The sequence below is a fragment of the Ambystoma mexicanum genome, chromosome 3q, assembly GCF_040938575.1.
Source record: "Ambystoma mexicanum isolate Mex_15411 chromosome 3q, UKY_AmexF1_1, whole genome shotgun sequence".
NCBI lineage: Eukaryota > Metazoa > Chordata > Amphibia > Caudata > Ambystomatidae > Ambystoma > Ambystoma mexicanum.
In genome coordinates this window covers 752,219,735-752,239,710 of record NC_090926.1, presented here as the reverse complement: position 1 = coordinate 752,239,710, position 19,976 = coordinate 752,219,735, and the positions used below count along the sequence as shown (strand labels likewise).

Here is a 19,976-nt window from a genome sequence, read left to right as displayed (position 1 = left end):
TGGCCAAAGTGAGGGGTCTGCCTTCAATTGTTAGAGTTATTATTAGGGATCTTCCCTGTTCGTCTCTCCAAGACGAGTTAACCTGTGCATGTAAAGAGTCTTTGAGCGCTATCAGTACCCCTGCTTTTTTATCCTGTGCATTCGCCTGAAATATTTGATTGAACCCCTTGAGACGCACCTTCTGCTTATCCCGGTCTCTAATGTGTATTTCCTGAAGCATTACAATATCATATGCGCCCTGCCTGATGGAATGTTCTGCTTTTTTACGCTTAACGGGGTAATTGAGGCCTCTGAAATTGTGTGTCAAGATCTTTATCCCCATTGGTGTTTACAGGCTATCTGGCATGTCCTATGATCCTTTCTCCCATTCTCTGTTTTTGAGTTGTGCTCGGTTTTTCCCCTGTCCCCAACGCCCTTCCCCTCCCCAAAACCTGCGAAATCCCCAACTGGCGCATTTCCCTCTTCCCTCCCCCAACAACCCTGAGGATGGCATGATTTCCTATTAACGCTCAGGCGTGTCGCCTTGTGCTTCATTTCCTCTAACACTCTCAGGGACAACTTTGAAGGGGTTCCTAAACCCTTCCACATGACTTCAGTGACCCCGGGTCCTCACTCCCCTCCCCTCCCGGCACCTGTTATATCGGACTCGCTTTTCCTGCTGTTATGTTCTTGGCTCCTTGCGCACCACCTTATATTTTCTGCTTCACCATTCCTGCCCTCTGTCGGTCTTCATTTCCTTTTACTGGGGCGCCGCACCCTTTGTTTAACGTTTTCCATTCCCCCCTGCTCTTCCTCGCAAATGGGACCGTGCCGCTTGCTTGTGGGGAGTCGTCGTCCTGCTCCTGTAGACTTAATATAGTCAACCCTTCCTCTTTAGTGGTTATCCTTTTTTGCGCGCCGTCCCAGGTGAATAATAGTCCAAATGGAAACGTCCACTCGTACCTAATATGACGCGTGGCGAGTTCTTTTGTGATTTGGGCCATGTCCCTTCTTTTCTGAAGCGTTGATAATGCAATATCCTGATAGAAATGTACCTCCTCTCCATTCATTCGGATATGGTCCATTGCCCTGGCCTTCCGTAGGATATGCTCCTTCTGTGCATATCTCGTGAGGGCCACCAGGACATGCCTCGGGCGGTTACCTTGGGTCATCGTTCTCCTTGGGCCCACCCTGTGTATTCGATATATCGGTATTTCTTCTTCCTCCTGCAGGTCAAGGATGTCTAGCAAAACTTGTTGCACAGCCGATTTAAGAGCTTTATCCTCGACCGACTCTGGCATGTTTTTGATCCTGATGTTGGACCTATGCGATCTATTTTCTAAATCTTCGCATTGAATCTCCAGATTATGCGTCTGACGGGCCAGTTGTTCCTGCAATTCTGCCACTTGTTGCGTTTCTTCCTCGATGTTCTGTACTACTTTCTCTAGGGTATCCGTTCTTTCACCCAGTCCATTAACTTCTGTTCTTAGTTCCTGGAGCGCTGATTTAAATTCGTTCTTCATGGCATCTAGATGCAAGTTCATGGAGTCCATAAATTTCAGCTGGAACTCCCCAAACCACGTTTTTAGGTCTTCCTTCGTGGCCATCTCGGCGTGGGGAGCGTACTCCCGGGGTGCCTCTCGATGCTTTGTGCACTCCGGCCTTATCTGGGTTCCCTTTGTCTCCCCCCCCAAAGGTGGACCAAGTTCTGGTCCTGTTTCTGCGTGTGGGACGAGGGGGTTGTCTGTTTTTGCTTCCCTCTTGTCTGTGACATCTGGGCGTTAGCGAGTTTATTTCCTATGAAGCTTGCCTCGTGATAGATTAAGTCACACCCCTTCGAATCTTCTACTTGCGTGTCTGTCCCACGTGCTCGAGGTTCTTCCCGGGTCGCCTCCTCTGTCGCCTGCCCCTGTGTTTGGGGCCGACGTGATATTGCCTGGGGCCTCTCAAGTGCTTGTTTCACGTCTGGTGGTGACCAGGGGGGGGCTTCCCGGTTGCAGTGCAGGCCTTTTGCTTATTACTCCGGTAGGGAAACTCTCCCCCCTACTCCATTACGGGCGAATTCACCATCTGCTGTGTTGCCCGTCCCCTGTAGAGGGAGGGGGGGGAGGGGTGTTGGAGAGGGCGTCAGGAGGCCGTCGTGCCCGCGGGCCCCAAAGACAATGGAGGACCTCTAGGAGAACTCGTGACTCACCTGCAGGGGCCACCGATCCGCCGATCTGTTGATGGGGCCTCTCCCTGCCCGGTTACCTCTGGCGGCGACGCGATCGGATCGCTGGGGAGGTGGGGGGGAAGGAGGCGGTGTTAGGGGGGCTTGCCGGAGCAGCCGTGTCCTCGGCCCGACCTCTGCTACAGCCTCGTCTGCAGCGTGTAAGCCTCGCAAATGCGCCACCCGGCTCGGACCGATGGCGCTCCCAGAGCCCCAGGTCCGCTCCTCCGCCCAGGGAAGGGGGATGGGGTTGCCCCTGTTCTTTTTTTTCCCCGGTCGGCTCGAGCAGATTACGCTCCCAGAGCCCCGGGTCCGCTCCTCTGTAGCGGGGGGGGGGCGTTGCCACGTTCTTTCACCCGCCCGGCTCGAGCTGAGGCTGCTCCCCGAGCCCTGGGTCCGGGGAGTACGCAGCGGGTGGGTCGCTCCTCCGGGTCCCGGTTTCAGCTGGGTATGTCTCTGGATTCTGGCCCGGGGGCGTAGTGTTGGCGCTCCGGGTGCGTAGACGCCCCTCGACGGAGAGTGAGTCGGAGGGGGCCGACTCTCCGTTGGTCCGATCACTGCCCTTCGATGAGGACGCTGGCAGTAGTGGTCGGCGGGAGGCCCTCCCGCGTCTTGATGTGTCCGCCCTCGGTGTGATGCGCCGGGGGGAGCCGTTCGACTCCTGCCTCAGTGAGGTCCCGGCAAGTGCTGCAAGGGCTCGAAGCACAGTCTAGGTCATTCGTGCGAGCCGAGTTTCTTTAGCAGCTGCTGTGGCGTGGGAGGAGAGACGGAGCTCGGCTCACACACGTCCCTCCCTCCACGGTGGCCATCTTGAAGTGCTCCCAGTCTTCTTGAAGAGAAGTAGAGTGTTGGTGTAGTTGACTAAGACGTTGGCTGTTCCTAATATCTTTGGGCGTTCACTTGTGATGGAAGGTGGTTGGCTGGGTACAGTGGAGGTAGTAAGATTGTCCTAAATGGAAGGAGTCAAACTAGGGGATGGTGGGGGGGGGAGGGGGAGAGGGAAGGGACACCTTAAAAAAATCTCATTGCATTTGAGAGGGTCAACAGCAAGACCTCAGGGATTTTGGTGTTGAATCAAATTCTGCAAGCGGTGTAAGGAATGTCTAGCCTATGTGATGAACCAGGAATGAGACAGACACAGATGACTCATTAGTGTTTGCCATATACATTTATTAAATGATAAAGGCGTTGGAAAATGCCTCACTGTCCCTAACCTAGGGAGGCATTTCCCTATCCCAACCAAAAACTAAGGGCCTGCTGTGTGTCAAGATGTCCAAAACAAAAACGTCCTGTGTCCTAAATCCTATCCTAGCCCTTACACTCTAAAAGTAACTAAGGTGCTATGGGGTAATATCTCTGACTTGCAAAGAGTGCAAACGTTCAAGTTCAACAGAAGGTGTAAACCCAACAGAAGTTCCAAATGCATAATGTTCACAGTTCCAGGGAATCACTCTCTTCCGCAGGTTTTTCTCCACCAAAACAAAGGTTCAAAAGAATAACCAAGTTCTTTGTAGCTCAAGAGGATAACTTCCCTCCTCTTGAAGTTGCAACTTATTCCAGGGGAAATGTCTCCCTTCACCAAGTCCTTCTCATATTCAACGTAATCCAAAAATCCTAAAGGTGCAAATCTTCCTTGGGATTCTCGGATTTGCACAGCACCTGGCACACTCCCCTGCCAGGTTCTTTCATATAGTTCCTTGATACAATTTGGGTGCGGATCCCAGACTAGCAAAACACCTGGTATACTCTCCTGCCAGGTTCTCTTTACACATTCACTGAAATTCAGAATCCTTAGGGCATAGGTCTTCCTTGGGATTCTTCAATTTAAAAATACCTGGTATACTCTCCTGCCAGATTCCGTTTCACATTCACTGTAGTTCACTTCACCCACTTGGCTTTGCCTGGTAAACTCTCTGGCCAGGATTTTTAATATTCATTGCATTTTAGTCTTTTCTGCTACACTGTTTTCCCCACGTATATTTTCTAATGTGGCAATGGGTCTCAGACCCTTTTCCATGGACTTCTTATTTTGTACTCCAATGTTCCAGGGGCTCCATTTTCCTGTTCAGGCTTCTCCCATTGTGTTTCCTTTGGTACGCAGTACACCCTCCAAAGACCCCGGCAGCCCCGTCCCCTTCAACATGCTCACTGGTTTTCAGCACCTGATTCAGGTTCCCTCCTGCTTCCAGATTCGGTCTGGGGCTTGCTGTCGGGTTTGCGGGACGCTTCATTCGCTCATCGGCTCCCGCACGTCTCTGGCCGCTTCATCACTTCTCAGTGACAGCGCTTCGACCCGTGAGCTTCTCCGAACGTTGTTCCCAGGCCTCTCACGACTTGGCAAGATGGTCTACTCCTTCAGATTGCTCAGACCTGTGTCGGAAGCAGAGAATCTCCTGCGCGCCACCAGCTGCTATACTCCCGGTCTCTCCCCCCGGCTGTCACCCCAGCTGGGTAAGAAGATGAACTCCAGGCTTCTTTTCTCTGCCTGGTTTTAAACCATGTCTGGCCAATCACATTATTCCAGTTGCTAGACTGCTGGCGTTGGCTCATATTAGGAGTAATCATCATTGCTCCTTGCCCCTTCCTCATCTCAGTTTGTGTTCCTTTATTTGCTTTCTGATACTGTCAGTAAGATTGTCAAGTTGTTGAAGGGGAGGATGGCAGTATGCCATTAGGGCAGGAGTGATAGAGGGAATATCCCAAAAAGGGAAACTGGGATATTGTGCCTCACCTGATAATGCCTTGCTATCGCTGCACCCCACCCTGCCCCAACTCCCACAGGCTGCCTCCCCCATGTGATCCTCCCTCAAGTAGCTGCCCCCAGGGTCAGGATCAGGTAGAGGCTGCTGTCCCCTGGCAAAACGAGGAGAGGCTATCTAAGGGAAAGGAGCGATAACATCAGATTCATCACAACTACTTCAGCTGCTTTGAGCATTGAACCTCAGATGTAAAGGAGGGTTGCTTCCATACCAACTCTGCAAATTAATGGCTCGATAAGGCAGATTTGGGCAACCAGAATGTTCTCAGAGATCTTTGATATAGTGGGGAGGTTGGCAATGTTCATGGAAGTGTTGGAGATTGTTTCGCTGAAAGTGGCGCTTTCACAGGGAGTGAGGAAGGCAACTTCAAGGGTGGCTGGAACAGTTTCTAGTTTGAAGGACTGGCTTATGGGAGGAATAATTCAGCACTGCGAATTAACCTCATTAAGGTTCTTAGTCAGTTGGAGGTTGCTTGGTGACAAGCTGTTGCATAGGCTTCAGAAGAGGTCCATGATGGTGTTTAAAGGAATCGAAGTGAGAGAGGAAGTGAGGATCAGTTGATATGTTGCCTCTGTTCTGTGGGTGTTTTGGGTGAATTCCTTGGTTGATGGTTTCAGAATGCATGATTATTTGCTTGGAAACTTAACTAGATAAGTGGGATTCAACACAATGAAGCATTTTATAGCTTCTGATAAGTTTGTAGCTGTGGTGAGTTTGGATGCAAAGTGGTCTTACTCAGAGTAGACATAGGTATGAGGCTTTCTGTGGCGGGTGGTTTTACAATGCATGAATTTAGGGGAGGTTGATGACCGGGTCTAGGCTGTCCAGAGTTTTATTTTAAGAAGTCTGTACGAGTTCAAATAGCCACTGTGTCTTGCTGCTGGATTCTTTGAGGAATCAGGGCATCAAAGTCCGTGGTTTCGAGCCTCAGAATAAGGATAAAGCAGCTGTCAACATTAGGATCCTAGATTATTCCAAGCACTGTTCTGTGGTCTTGGCTCTTCAATTTGAATGTCCTTTCTACCTCCTCCAGAGAAATACACCAGGCCTGTCAGATAAGAAGCTGTTATACAGTATGGACAATCTTGTACATCTCCCTAATGGTTGCAACAATAACCCAATTTACTGAGACTCAGAATCTCCCACTAGTGTTTAACCATTATGGAACAACCTTTGTTCTTCGAGTTCTTTGGTAACCTTCTGGAAAAAATTGACAACAATTATTTTTTTCTTAATTTCCCTTTAACATCCTTCACTCTCCTTCTGTTCGTACCTGGCGCCATCTGCGCCTAGATTCTGCCTGGTGCATTGGTTATGCATCCTATACGTTCAATCAAACAAACTCAACCCCATTTGTGATCATTTATTCTGTAGGCGAGTCTATGCAGAACGCGTTATGGCAACATTGTAATATATTGGCACGCCCAGAGATAATGAAGCCATTATTTAAAATTAAAAGCAGGACTTCGGGCCTCTTGCAAAATAGGCAATCATTTCACAGCCCTATACCGGAATTTAACAGGTTACTCATAAAAGCACAAAGGATAGAGAATGTAAGCATAAAGACTTGACAAGTCTACATGTACCAGAAGGAGAGTTAGAAATCTACATTAATTTCTCACCTTTAATGAGTTTTAAAAAGTGCCCTGAAGTTTGATCATCTGGCAGCCTCAAGATCTGACAATGTTTTTAAATCAAGATGATACAACAGCATTGTTCATGCGGATTCAATATAAAGTGTGCCAACTCAACAGAAACTGACAATTCTTTCATAGACCATTGCATCTCCTTGTGAATTCATTTTCAACAGACCAATCCAAGATGACGCCAAATGGAACTGTATCCAATATCAGAATGTGTGCATGTTTGCATGCTCAATTATCTACCTGTGACTGATCTTTATATGTAACGGAGGGTGTGTAGCACAATCAAATATTCTTTCACACATTTTGTCATCAGTTTGGACAGCTGCCTCATCGATCCTCTAAGACTCCCAAACGGTGAACTGAATGTCAGAAAGACAGTGGCTATTTAAACAACTAAACTACTTAAGAAATTCTCGATAAATGTATCAGTCTAGCTATGGTCAGATAGGTTTGAGTGAGGAAAAGGCAGGTATTCTATAGACGATAAGGCGAGTCTATGGACTGCAGTGTCCCAGGCATAGGACCTTCAATTTTACTAAAAGTGACTTGGACAGCAGAAATCAGGTTTGTTCCTTCTCCCTCCCATGTAATTCAAAGCCTGGTGGCAAGCAACGAATCTAGAGATCGTTAAGTGTTACTGTACCGTGACCCATCTCAGTCTGGGCGTAGGTGCCAATAATCTCCAGGTTCCATGCAGGCATGAAGAAGCGATCTAGCTGCTCAGCGGTTGCCTGGCTCAGGAGAGTGGGCAGGAACATGCCCAGGTGAAGATCCAGAGGCTCAGGCCGTCCGCGGTGCACAAAACTGCAAACAAATTACAAGTAGGGATGCGGGTGGGTTCAATGTGAAAGGGGGAGGGGGATCAAGGAAGATGATAAGATCAAAGGCAGGGGAAAGAAGAAGAAAAAAACAACAACAAAAGTAAAGATCTCTGGAAATTAGAATACATGCAAATTTAAACAGATGTCAGCACCATCATTTTTGGGTCCTAGGACAGGCCATCTAAAAGATGCCACGATTCCATCTTTTAATTCTGCAATTATTTCCTGTTGTTTAAAGTCTTATAAATAACTGCTCTCAGTTTTGCCAGTTTACCTTTGCCCAGAGTTAAGATTTTGCCACTATTGCCCCCCAAGTTCCGGAATGAACCAGTTAGTTAAACGCCATCCCTTAGCGCCCACCCTTGTCTGCCAAACAAATTCAAACATGGGAGGATAGAACCCAAAGGGATTGTTGGGACCACATAAGCTTAGTCTTAGGTGTGGGGTATGAGAAATCATTGGATCACTACCATATTCCCCATTGACAAAGCACACCTCTTTCGAAGTCATGTCCCCCATGATGTAATGGGAACATGCACTTTCTATCCAAGCAGAAAGGATGCATTATTTCCCGTACATCTAACTATGAAGTATCCCCTGTGTAGGACAACTCTCCAGTTTCAGATCAGGGGATGTCCCTCCTAACACAGAGCCCCCACTTCCTGAAATATATTTTGTCTCCATTGTAATAGCATCAGCATACATTTCGCTATCTATGCTCCACAGAACCTGTTGGACCCAAAAAGGAGTGCTGCTCACCTCAGTGCACCGCGTTAAACATCAGTGAATTAGAACGTGTCACATACTCAATTCATTTAAGTGGGGGTGGGGGCAAGGGTGGCACAGCACAGGGAGAGTGATATATGCTTAAGCACAACAGCAGGATGAAATGGTCTCCAAGCAGCGCTGCACGCCAGATCTAGTACAAGCGGCGTCTGCACGGATACTGCTGCTGAGCAATGACTAACAATCAAATGAGAGGAGCGCTGATAAGGTTTCTGTACAGTGGCCAGTAATATTGAGGGCAAAACAAGTATAAATAAAATAAAAAACACATTTTATGTACCAGAAAAATTTAGAGATTAAAATGGGAGGGGCGAGGTGTTAGTTAGCTGTAACGTAGAAAGTAGGGGGCAGAAGTGGAACTGTGCTGATGCACAGGGACAATTATCTTCATTTTTAGGAAGAAAAGCAAGACGTTCAGCATTTGTTTTTTTTCAAAATTCTAAATGTAGGGTATTGGCTGAAGATGGATGTACATTTTTTGGTGCTTGTTCTGCAGTTGATATTGTTGTAGTAGATCTGTGCATGGTGCACCAGCGGGGTACACACTATTCATGTTATACCTGAACACTTAAGGATGGTCCATAAAGGGCCTGAGAGCCCAGCGGGGTACACACTATTCATGTTATACCTGAACACTTAAGGATGGTCCATAAAGTGCCTGAGAGCCCAGCGGGGTACACACTATTCATGTTATACCTGAACACTTAAGGATGGTCCATAATGAGCCAGAGAGGGATGCAGCAGATACTGTTGGTGTTGTATGGCCCAAGAACTCATACTTTATCGAGAAGTATCCATAAAAACGTTATGCAAAATTCACTTGAACAAAGTGTCACTGTGAACCCAATGCAGCAAACCCTCCAACACGGCGACTACGATGAAGCAAGGCTTCTTCACGACTTGGCATGCCGTGAACATGGTCACTCACTCGCGAGATGCAAAGGCCCCGCGCTTCACTTGCCTGCATTACAGAAAACGTGTGCAAACAACGCAGATGCGCCAGCTCACGCAGGGGGCACTAGAGGCGCAGCTCACATAGCGGGCCGCCCCTCTGGCCGCCCCCTGCGTGGACTTGCCTCCTCTAGGGAGGATGCAGTTAGGGTGCCCTCAGGGGTCTGGCCGGAAATGGCCGGCACCTCGCAGGGCTTAAATAGCCAGGGCGGAGAGAGCAAGACCTCTCATCCAGCCCCGGCAGCAGCGACAAAGTGAGCAGTGACGATGCAGCTGCAGACACGCAGAGGAGTCGGGTGCTAATTTCGAGCAAGCACGGAACAGCAGGAGACTCAAATGTATAGTGTGGAGTTGAGGGGCAGCGCAGTTGCCCTTGTCCTTGCCGCGGTCCGGGGACCGTGGCATTTCCTCCACGTGGTGCCTTGGAGGCACAAAGGGGTAGAGTACGGATTCGAGGGGCGGCACATTGCGCCTGCCCTTGCCGCGAGCAAGGAAATCAAGGCCCAGTGGTCCGCATTTCGCCATAAAAAGAAAAAATGGCATCAGGGATGAAAGGGAATTGTTTTTAAATACTAAATTCTGTGCAGCGGGCGGAAAGTACAGGGTTGCCAGTTGGCCCTATTGGAGGGATATACCACGTTTAGAGGGATTGTATTTTAGTATACATGTGAGGAGTTTGCTACGTTCATCACACGCACATGGTTTCCTTTGTTTGCCGTTAACATCGTATGGGGCAGACTCCGAGCAGGGGGTTCGATTTCGTTTGGAGGTTGCAAATGATGGTGTATACGATGCATATGCACGGGTGCGGATGAATGAGCCTCAAGAGCCTGCGCGCAAGCGTTTTTCATTATGTTTGGCAATTTGTACAACACACCTAGGAACGAGGTTGTCATTTCATATGAAAAAGCGTTTTCATTGCCCAGGGTGAGTTTATGTCGCTTTGCGAGGGTGCTCGATGCACCAGTGTTTTGGCGCCTACGCATGAGGGGTTTTGTCGCGGTACAATGGAGAACTAGGGTTTCAATCCTTTTCAAGGAGGGGGCAATGCAGGGAGTTATGTCCGCCATCGTGCAAGCTGATTTGAATAATGAGGTCAGGTGCACCGCGAGTGCGTGGGGCACTGTTTGGTTTCCTTGAACTTCGCAGAGAAACCGAGGCAGGGAGTTATAACACGCAGATATGCAAGCATTTACCAACTTGTGCGGATGTACGGGTAATCGCGAGCGTAAGGGCGGCGTTTGTTTTTCTGGACCTGTTCTAAAGAAATGCACTGAAGGAAATTTATAACTTGCATATACACACGTGTACCGATTTGTGCGCATGAAAGGGCTGTAGATGTTTTTTGTTTGGCGGACAAGTTCTTAAAGTGAAAAACAAACAAAGGGAGGGAAGCGACGAGGGCTCGATCACGCAGAGGAAGGTTTTATGTGTTTATTATACATGCGGCGAGCAATTGTAAAATGTACGGCCCTGCAAAACAGCTGGGGCATTCCAGAGTCGTGCAAACCACAGTTTGAAAGAATGATGTTAGTTTCACCTTTTGAATCAAAGAAGGCATTTATAACACGCTTATACACAAGTGCGTACGGATTGGTGCAGATGCAAGGTTTATGGGGAAGGAACTGTGCACACTACAGTTAAAAAAGAGGATGTCAGTTTTACCACAAGTGTGCGGGTGCTGTTTGTTTTTCCGTAGTTTTTATATAGTGAAAGAAGGCATTTACAACGCACTATGCACATGTGCGTACTGAGTAGGACAGATGCAAGGTTCATGGGGAAGGCACTGTTTGTTTTACTACAATTGTCTAGAAAAATGAGGATGTGATACATAACACGCATACACACAAGGGTGTGCATTTTGTGCGGTGATAAGGTCATAGTGCATAAGTAGCATTGAGCAAGGGATCTATTCACAGAGCTGGATTAGAATATTGCAATAAGTGAAGTCTGAAGGGTACATCGCGGATGCCCCAAGGAAAGGGTATAAAAGAGGGCCACAGGCAGAGGCCTGGCCGTCATAACGCCAGCAAGGGTTAGTAGGGCGGAAAGAGTATGGGCCAAGACAATGGCCTAGTCTGAAGGACAATTTTAACATTTTACGTGTACTTTACAGATCACATCGGATATCTTCTCGAGGTACAGTCGGCAGAGGTGGTTTGAGGAAAAAGATCTGTGGTAAGGCAAGGGGCCTACTGGGGGGGCTGGAAGTGGCCAGCGAAGGAAGGGGTTAACCATTTAACTGCCACACTATAATGGGAACTGGGGCCCAAGGGTCAACCAACATAAAATAAGGGCCATGGCACTGGCATTAAGCGGGGGTAGCAGTAACCTGGGACTCCCAGAGGAGTAGCTCAAAAGGGCTTGAAAGATGCACAACTGAGTGGCGACATTATATTAAACAACAATCTCTGGTTGCACAATTTTGTTTACTTTCTTACAGCAGGGGCAGCATGTCCAGTCAGGGATCACCAAGTTTGTTCGACAGTGGAGAGGGCACTTCCGACAGTGGAAGGTCCTATGAGAGCCAGGAGGAGGCCCAGATGGTGGCATGGTTCCAAGAAAGGGTCCGGAATAAAGGTGAAGAATGGGCAAAGAAAATGGTGGAGCAGTCGCTGGGGGAACCGGCACCGAGCGTACTACCGGACACGGGGGTGCCTCTAACGGTTCCAGAGGTGGTGGCGACACCCACTCCAACTAAGAGAAAGCGCGTGCCCAGAAAGCTAAAGGGTAAAGAGCAGAACACTGTAGTGAATGTGTCTCCCGATGTTTCTATTCCTTTGTCCCCAACAGGAATTTCCCCAGGCACTGGTACTGGGCAGGCAGGCGGGGGAATACAGGGGATGCAGCCAGTAGCCTGTGGCAGTACAGGTCCGGTGGGGGTAGTATCACACACAGGGGCAACACCCCCAATTGTGTCACAACCCGGGGCAAGCAGGTAGACCATTGAGTGGGCAAAATTGGAGATGACTAGATTTATGAATCAGAGGATGCTCAGGTTGGGACAGGTACCTGTGGCATCGCAATCTAGTAACGCGGTGGGCCCACTCTCCGACTTTGGTCAACCAGCAGGGCCGGCTGCAGTCGCAGGGGCACAGGTAGGACTTGCAGGGCAGTGGAATAGGGGCACTAACCAATGGGGTAGCACAGCAAACAGCAGTGGTGATACCGTCAGAGGGGTTGCCGGTAGGTTCATTGGGGGCCAATAGGGTGGTACCGCCGGAAGGATTACCAGTGGGTTCGTTGGGTGCAGGGACACCCGCGGGAAGCGTGGGGACCCCACTGGTAACAATAGCCCCAGTACTGACAGGGACGAGTACATTGTCTTGGTACATTCATAAACAGGTAAAGGAACGGATATGGGCGAAAGATTACTTTGATATATTTTCTATGCTGACATCTGAAAATGAGGGTCCAGATGTTAATATATCAAAGGAGGAAGAGAAAAAGAGGCAAAAGCGGTACAGGCTGGCGGAAACCATTGACAACTGGTAAAAGGCCTTCTCTCTGTATGCTACAGTAATTATGGAGAAGTTCCCAGAACAAGGGACTGATCTATGGAATTACAGGGATACCATAGTGGCAGAGCATAAGACATATGGGACTTCTGGTTGGATTGATTATGATAGGGGTTTCAGGCATAAAATGGAAGATTTGCCCTCAATGTCTTGGGCCCAGAAGGACACAGAGGGCTGGTTAGCATTCATGGGTGGCCAGGAAAGGTACAGCAAACCAATCAGAGAGACGTCCAAGTCTGGGCAGGGTAAGTACAATGAGGACAAGAGGGAAGCTTGGCAGACCTTTCGGAACAAGCAGAGGGGCAGGGGGAGAGAGGGCGCAAAGAGACCGTTGGCACGAGGGAGCAGCAGGGGCACCGCTGGGGGGGGAAGACACACACAGGGGCACGGGCAGGGGTTTTAATCCAGGGTACTGCCGCTTCGGCGGGAATGTATATTTGCCCATGCTTGTGAAAAATTTAAAAGATCCCACCCCGTCTCTACATGCCATCAAGGGTCCAGGGGACCGTGTGGCAGGGGCCGAGGCAAAAACACCCAATGAGGGGGCTGGGGGAAGGGACCTTCACCCATAATCATGACAACATTGCAAGGATTACCCAAAAATTGATGAGGGAAAGTTGATCTCCCAGAGTTTCAGGGAGAGGTTTAGGATTCCTTATGAAGGACCACCGACTTCATGAGGGGCAAGGATTCTCCCCTTGGCAGACAAGCTACCAGGGATTGCGAGTGAAAAACTGGCCAAAGAGAAAGCATTGGGGAGAATAGCGGGTCCATTTAGGGAGGTTGTCCCTAAAAAGGAGGAAGGGAAGTACAGGTTGATTCACCACATGTCTTACCCAGAAGGGGATTATATTAATGATTGGCTGGACCCGGATTATTGCTCCGTTACATATGCTGCTTTTGACAAAGCATGGAGCTAGTGGGCCAGATGGGAAGAAGGGCATTGTTGGCAAAGATCGACATTGAATCTGCTTTCAGGCTTCTGCCAGTCCATCCAGATAGCTTCCATTTGTTGGGATTGAAATGGGAGGGCCAATTTTTCTTTGACAGATGCATGCCAATGGGGTGTGCCGTGTCATGTGCCTTCTTTGAACAGTTTAGCTCCTTTTTGGAATGGGTGGCAAAAGAGAAGGAACCGACGGGGGCAATCGTGCATTACCTGGATGATTTTTTGTTCATTGGTAGGGAGGGTACCGAGGACTGTGGAGCTGCATTAGCATCCTTCCAAGTTCTAATGACAGAATTGGGGATACCCCTACCCAAAGAGAAAACACAAACCCCAGTCCATGTCATCACATTTCTAGGCATAGAAATTGATACTTGGAAAGGCACATGCAAGTTACCAGAAGAAAAGGTAGAGGGGCTAGTGGAATTGATTTCCAGCATCCTAGCAAAAGAAAAGACAACTCTGGGTCAAGTATCAACAGCTGCTAGGCAAACTCTACTTTGCAGCCAGGGTGGTACCAGCAAGAAGGGCGTTTGCCAGGAGGTTAGCAAAAGCCACAGCGGGGGTGACTAACAAACACCACCACATCAGGCTGAGCGCCGCACTCAAAGAGGACCTGGTCATGTAGCGGAAGTTTCTGCAGGGGTACGCCTTTGGCAGGACGCATGGGTTACCAGCACCGAGTTACAAATGTACTCCGACGCCTCTGGAAAGGAGGGGATTGGTGTGATCCTGGGCACACAGTGGTGTGCACACAGGTGGCCAGCACAATGAAGAAAGAAAGGTAGGTTGGGGAACATTATGGCACAGGAGCTGTTCCCAATCGTGATCGCCCTCCTGCCGTGGCCAGGTGAGTTGTGCAACAGGAGGGTCCATTGTTGGTCAGACAACAAAGCGGTGGTCCAGGCCATCAACTTACAGTCCGCTCCATGCCCAGTGGTTCTGGGTCTGCTAAGGAAACTTGTAGAAGTTTGTTTGTACCAGAATATTGAGTTTAGGGTGAGATATGTACCAGGAATTGTGAATGTGGCTGCTGACGCTCTTTCCCGTTTTCAGTGGGAGAGATTCCGGAAGTTACGGAGTTCATGCAGGAGTGGTGGCACCTGATGTCGTGGACCCGACGCTCTGGAATCTTGGGGAGCAGTCACTCTCACCAAGAGTGCGGTCCAGGTATCAGAAAGGCTACAGTAAGTTTGTAAGAGTGATGCAGGATGCAGGATGCAGGGCACACAAACGTGGGCCTTACAGCCCAGGTGGAGCGGTTTGTTGTGTGGGCACACAACCAATGGCAGAGTAGGAGCTGGGTCACAAGCCATTTAGCTGCTGTAGCATTCAATTCCAAACTGAAAGGAGAGGGGGGACCCAACTAAGGAATTCTTAGTAAGGGCAGCAATCAAAGGTTGGGGGAAACTGGAAGGATACAAGAAGGATGTCCGTAAGCCCGTTAACTTTGAGGTTCTGGGTAAGTTACTTGTGGAACTGGAAGGGGTATGCACAGACGGTTTTGAGCTTGGGCTCATCAGGGCGGTATTTGCGTTGGCATTCTTCAGGGCTCTCCAGGTTAGCGAATTGGTGGCAACGGGGAAGGGTGATGACTCGGGAAGGGCACTGGCTCCAGTGGATGTCACATTCACAGAGGGTGGCCTCATGGTGAGGGTCTGGAGATGAAAGACTGATCAGGCCGGGAGGGGCACCTCAATCAACTTGCAAAGGGCAGCGGAACAGTCCAGCTGCCCCACTTGGCTACTGTCCCACTACATGGCTCTTAATACACAAGAATGGGTCTCCACCGACAATGTTCCAATTCTGGAAGGTACTGGCCATGGCTTTAAAGAAAGCAGGGTTTCAGGGGGGAAGGATGGTCCACGCATGGTTTCCGGATAGGGGCAGCAACAACGGTATTTCAGGCTGGGATGCACGGCCCAGCGATCCAGAGGTTGGGAAGACGGCAATCTGACAGGTATAAACTTTACATCCGCCCAGGGGGGGGGGGGAGCAGGACAACCCAACCCCTCCATTGGAAGAAGTCATGTTCCAGGGGGACAACAGAATGGGGGGGGGTCTGGAAGGGCAGAAAGGGTAAAAGGTTTCAACAACTATGCATTTTGATTTATTACAGCTGGGCGTACCGTCTGGATAATTGGCCACTCGTTTATCAGCAGAGTGGAGAAATGGGCCCGCATGAAGCCAGTGCGGGGGGCCAATTTGGGTTTTCGGGACACCGAGCTGGTGTGGTTAGGCAACCCAGGCATGCGGTGGCACTCGCTACTCCCCGCGTTGCACATGCAGATCACCAGGAGCGCCCCCCCCCCACCCCCCGAGGTTGTTGGTGGTGCACCTTGGGGGGGGGGGGGAATGACCTTGCGGATTTGGGGAGGGGCCGATTGATGAGAGTAATGCAGGAGGGCATTAGGATCTTAGTACGAATGCTGCCTGCAACGGAAATATCTTGGTCATAGCTGATCCAGCGGAAGGTATGGCGGGGAGCAGCATCCAACGTTGCGATGGAAAGGTCTAGGAGGAGGGTGAACAGGAGCATGGAGCGCTTCATGAAGCGGGAAGGGCTTGTTTTTGTTAGACACCTCGAGTTATGTGAGAGGAACCCAATAGATTTTGCAGCAGATGGATTGCATCTATCAGAGCACAGGATGGGCCATTTCAACCTAGGGCTATGGGGACTGATGGCAAGAACAGGATGCAACTAGTGGTTGGGGAGTATTAGCAGGAGGAGGAATTTGGTGTGGGGGCTTTTGGGGTTGCTGGAGGTCCACCCCAAAGCGTGGCAGAGTTACGAGGGCAGTCCCAGAGAAGGAGGCATGCTGCGGTCTGGTCCGTGAGCTACAACCACTGGCTGCCTCAGGCAGGATGGGGTGACACGGGCGCTGATTCCACTAGGGACGGTTGGGACTCAACCGATGCAGTGGCCTTATCGCTCCATACTCTCTGGAGGAATGACTGAACTTGCAGTGGAATCCAGGGCAGGCCGTTCTTGCAAGAACGGAATTGTTTGAGATGGCTCACAGGCTTTGGACATGGGACTTTGTAAGGCGGGATTGGCGGAGCCACCCGGCTAAGGACCATGGTTGGTGCCAGGCAGTCATAAAACCTGAGCAGGGGATGGGATGCCGCCCTCATAAAATGACTCCACTTATGCGACCATATCTTTTTTCCAATAAAATGTTACATATATTTCCAACTTTCAGAAGGTCTCTGACTATCATTGGGGTAAGCAAGTGGGTAATGTTATTCATGTTACTGATATGATGTAAGGGGCCAAAGAGTAGGGGTTATCCCGCTATGCACATGGGGCACTTTTGAGTGTGTGCCTTCGACCGCTGGGAAGGCCCCATCGAAGGCGACGGGGCTGCTCCCGTGTGTGGTCACTGCCCGCCTCCTTCAATCTCCAGCCATGGGCCATGGCAACAGAGTTGAGGCAATTAAAAAGCTCACATAAGCATAACAAAGGGCTTGTAAGGCTTTTGAAACACCTATGGCCCTCATGGCAAACACTACTATGCATCTACAGGGGCCATGTTCACATGCGGGACCCACAGCTCACTGCATCGGGTGCATCTTGTTCAGATCCGTGCTTACTTTGCAGAGAACGTGATCGGGTCAAGGCAGGGACAAATAATCGTTTTTTGTTGTTGAGAAAGTGCATCACATTAAAATGGCTAATTTAAGAAAAGTGCAGCATCGACATCAATACATGTACTGCTGACAGTGCCATGCTAGCTCTGGGCGTAGAAAACGACTTATTTTGCGGTAGGGCTTATGATTGCAAAAGCGTTCCTAATGATGTGTGTGCAAAGGAATAGTTGAAGATTTCTTGCACAGGCCGAGTTCATTACTGCTACCAAAGTTGTTCCACCTTACCTCTTGTTTGGCCACTTCTTATGACACTGTCATTACTGTCACCTGCCACACCATGCATGGCTCTCCCCACACTAAAACACTTCCAGGCTTATGCAATTTCACTTTATTTCTGGGCCTCAGTCCTTGAACTTTCGTCGGTCGCCATCGCCAAATCGACGGATCAGAGCAGTTTCCAGGAAATATGGCGCCAAGACAAACAACTAAAATGCGCAGCTCGCTCCCCCGCTCCCCTACTGCTAACTCTATTACTGCCAGGAAGGTGCTCTGTCATGCCCACGATCAGAGTACACTTTTTGCAGCAGCTAGAACATCCATAATCAAAAAGGTGCGAGAACCTGAAAGTGAGCTGTTAAAATCAGTTGCCCCCTCCACACCCCGTGAACTCCACACTCAGTCAAGGACCATGCACCAAGTAGACCCCATTCCCACAGAGCAAAGACTGCTAAATGTATCCTATGCCACTCCTTTTTGTTAGGAAAGGATGCATTCTATGATTGATGCCATAAGTGAACCAAGATACATTTCAGCGGGGGGGGGGGATCGAACCTTACAAATGAGCAACATTACATATGAAAAGTACTCCAGTCCATTACCCTTGTATGAGAACAGCTTTTTGTAAAGTGCTTTATTGTGTATTTGTGGCTGCAGAATTACCCGACATTGTACCTTTCCAGGCCTCGCTCTCTCACCTTTTCCTCAATATGTGGTACTATCGCTTTTATAACTGGAGGTTTTCCACCTCACCAGACTGAGCTATGTTCCCGTTTTTCACCTCTTTCTAGCCTTTCACTCTCATACAATCTATTTCTCTTGTCTCCAATAGCCACTGGCCTCAATTTTCAGATTTTTTTCACTTTCTACCCTCTTTTTTTTTTTGATTACGTAGTTTATTACAAACTTCAATCAATTCCTTTAGAACTTATAAAAATAATTCCCTCACAATGTTGTCCATCCTATATGAAGTCCTCCACCCTCTCTCCCCAGGAACAGTGATAAAAAAATCCACACAAACACATACCACTGTTTAAATCCACCCCTTTTTAAAAATATGCAGCACTTATTTCAGCAACTGTATCGAAGCAAACATTAAAAGTCTTCACCACCCAAAAAATGCTCTCCTCACATTGTCTTGTTTTTATACACTCGCCCAAGAACTTGGTTCTAAGTTCAGTCAGACCCCTACCACCCACCAGGATATGCCGCAATGTTTCCACCTGGCCTTCACATTTCATTTGCCATTACGCTTCATGATTTCATTAGTGGGAAGCAGGTTGAATCTCAGTCTCATAAATTGGGTTCTGTACCACAGGGACGGGAAGAGTTTTAGGTATCGGGGCCTTGTGTCATATGCTTTGGTTTCTTTACTCAGTGCCAGTTGCCACTGATGGGCGTTTCTGTCCTCAAAGGTTTTTATCCAGTCTTGTGCCAGATTTTCCCTTTCACTTTGTCAGGATTAATCAATAGTTCAATACTAGAACCCAACGACTAATAGGGCTCTGCAGTGGTCCATATATAGAACCAAAATACCGGGCTCCATCCCACCCAACTCTTTGGCAAGGATTTCAAATGGAAGTGCGGAAGGCACCAATATGCATTTGCGAAATAAGGATAACGCCTTACAGGCCGTTTCCCCATATAATGAGATAAGGCCTAGCTCGTACCTTATTAATGAAGTTGCTAAAAATGTTGGCAATTTTAGGAGCTTTATCCAGAAGGTTCCTTCCAGACATGCCTTCACCCTGTAAGACGTAAAGAGGAACCCTCTTCTTTGTATGTATTTCACCATGCTCTTCATCTCACTTGATTTTTCTTTGGTTTGCTCTTTCCGTCAACATCACTTACTACATACGCGGTCTCATTTTCTTTCAGAGAGCCCGTTTTTCCACCCAAGTACCCCTGTTGCTTTACATTTTTCATCCGCTCCTTCTCTCTCCTTCCAGCCTACAGCTTCCTACTGCGCAGTCTTACATTCTGCCAGGGTTCTCTTCATTCCACTCTGTCTTCCTTTTGTTTTTCATTCAATCCCCTGTATTCTGCATCTATTCCACCCCTCCTACTTTCTCTTATGGCACCAGCTTAGGCTTCTCCGGAGAAAGATGTGGAAAGAAAAAAGAAAGAATGAGAGTGAGGGAGCAAAGTGAAGTTTTGATATTGATTGAGGCTTTGCATCACTGAGACAGTGACATCCAATAACCACTTCAACTCTCCACGATCCCGTCACTGTCGCAAAAAAATATTTTTGTAACTTTACCTTTTTTGTTTGATATATGTGTTTTAATGTCATTATAGTGGAGTAATCCTCTAACCCATTTCATTCCCGTGGCTAAACTGACAGAAGTGGAACTAGAGCTTCATTTTATTCCAGTGTCACTCACTTCAAAAAATGTGATCTTGGGCAAATCATTTGGCGTAAAATGTTTCCAACTTTTGTGGCTGGACCAATATGTAGCAGTTAAATTAAGGTGGCTACAGAGACATTCATGTT

At 48.7% G+C, this 19,976-nt stretch overlaps 1 protein-coding gene across 2 annotated transcripts in view; it reads right to left on the bottom strand.

Moving 5' to 3' along the window:
• The window catches only part of ACOX1 (acyl-CoA oxidase 1), a 153,838-nt gene that overhangs the window by 43,756 nt on the left and 90,106 nt on the right, over positions 1 to 19,976 (bottom strand). The window contains exon 3 of one of the 2 annotated variants that reach the window (XM_069654726.1): positions 7,237 to 7,397. The exons of the other annotated variant lie outside the window; for it this stretch is intronic. Within the exon in view, the coding sequence (XP_069510827.1) occupies positions 7,237 to 7,397 (161 nt within the window). The remainder of the gene's footprint in view (positions 1 to 7,236; positions 7,398 to 19,976) is intronic. 2 annotated transcript variants of the gene reach the window in all.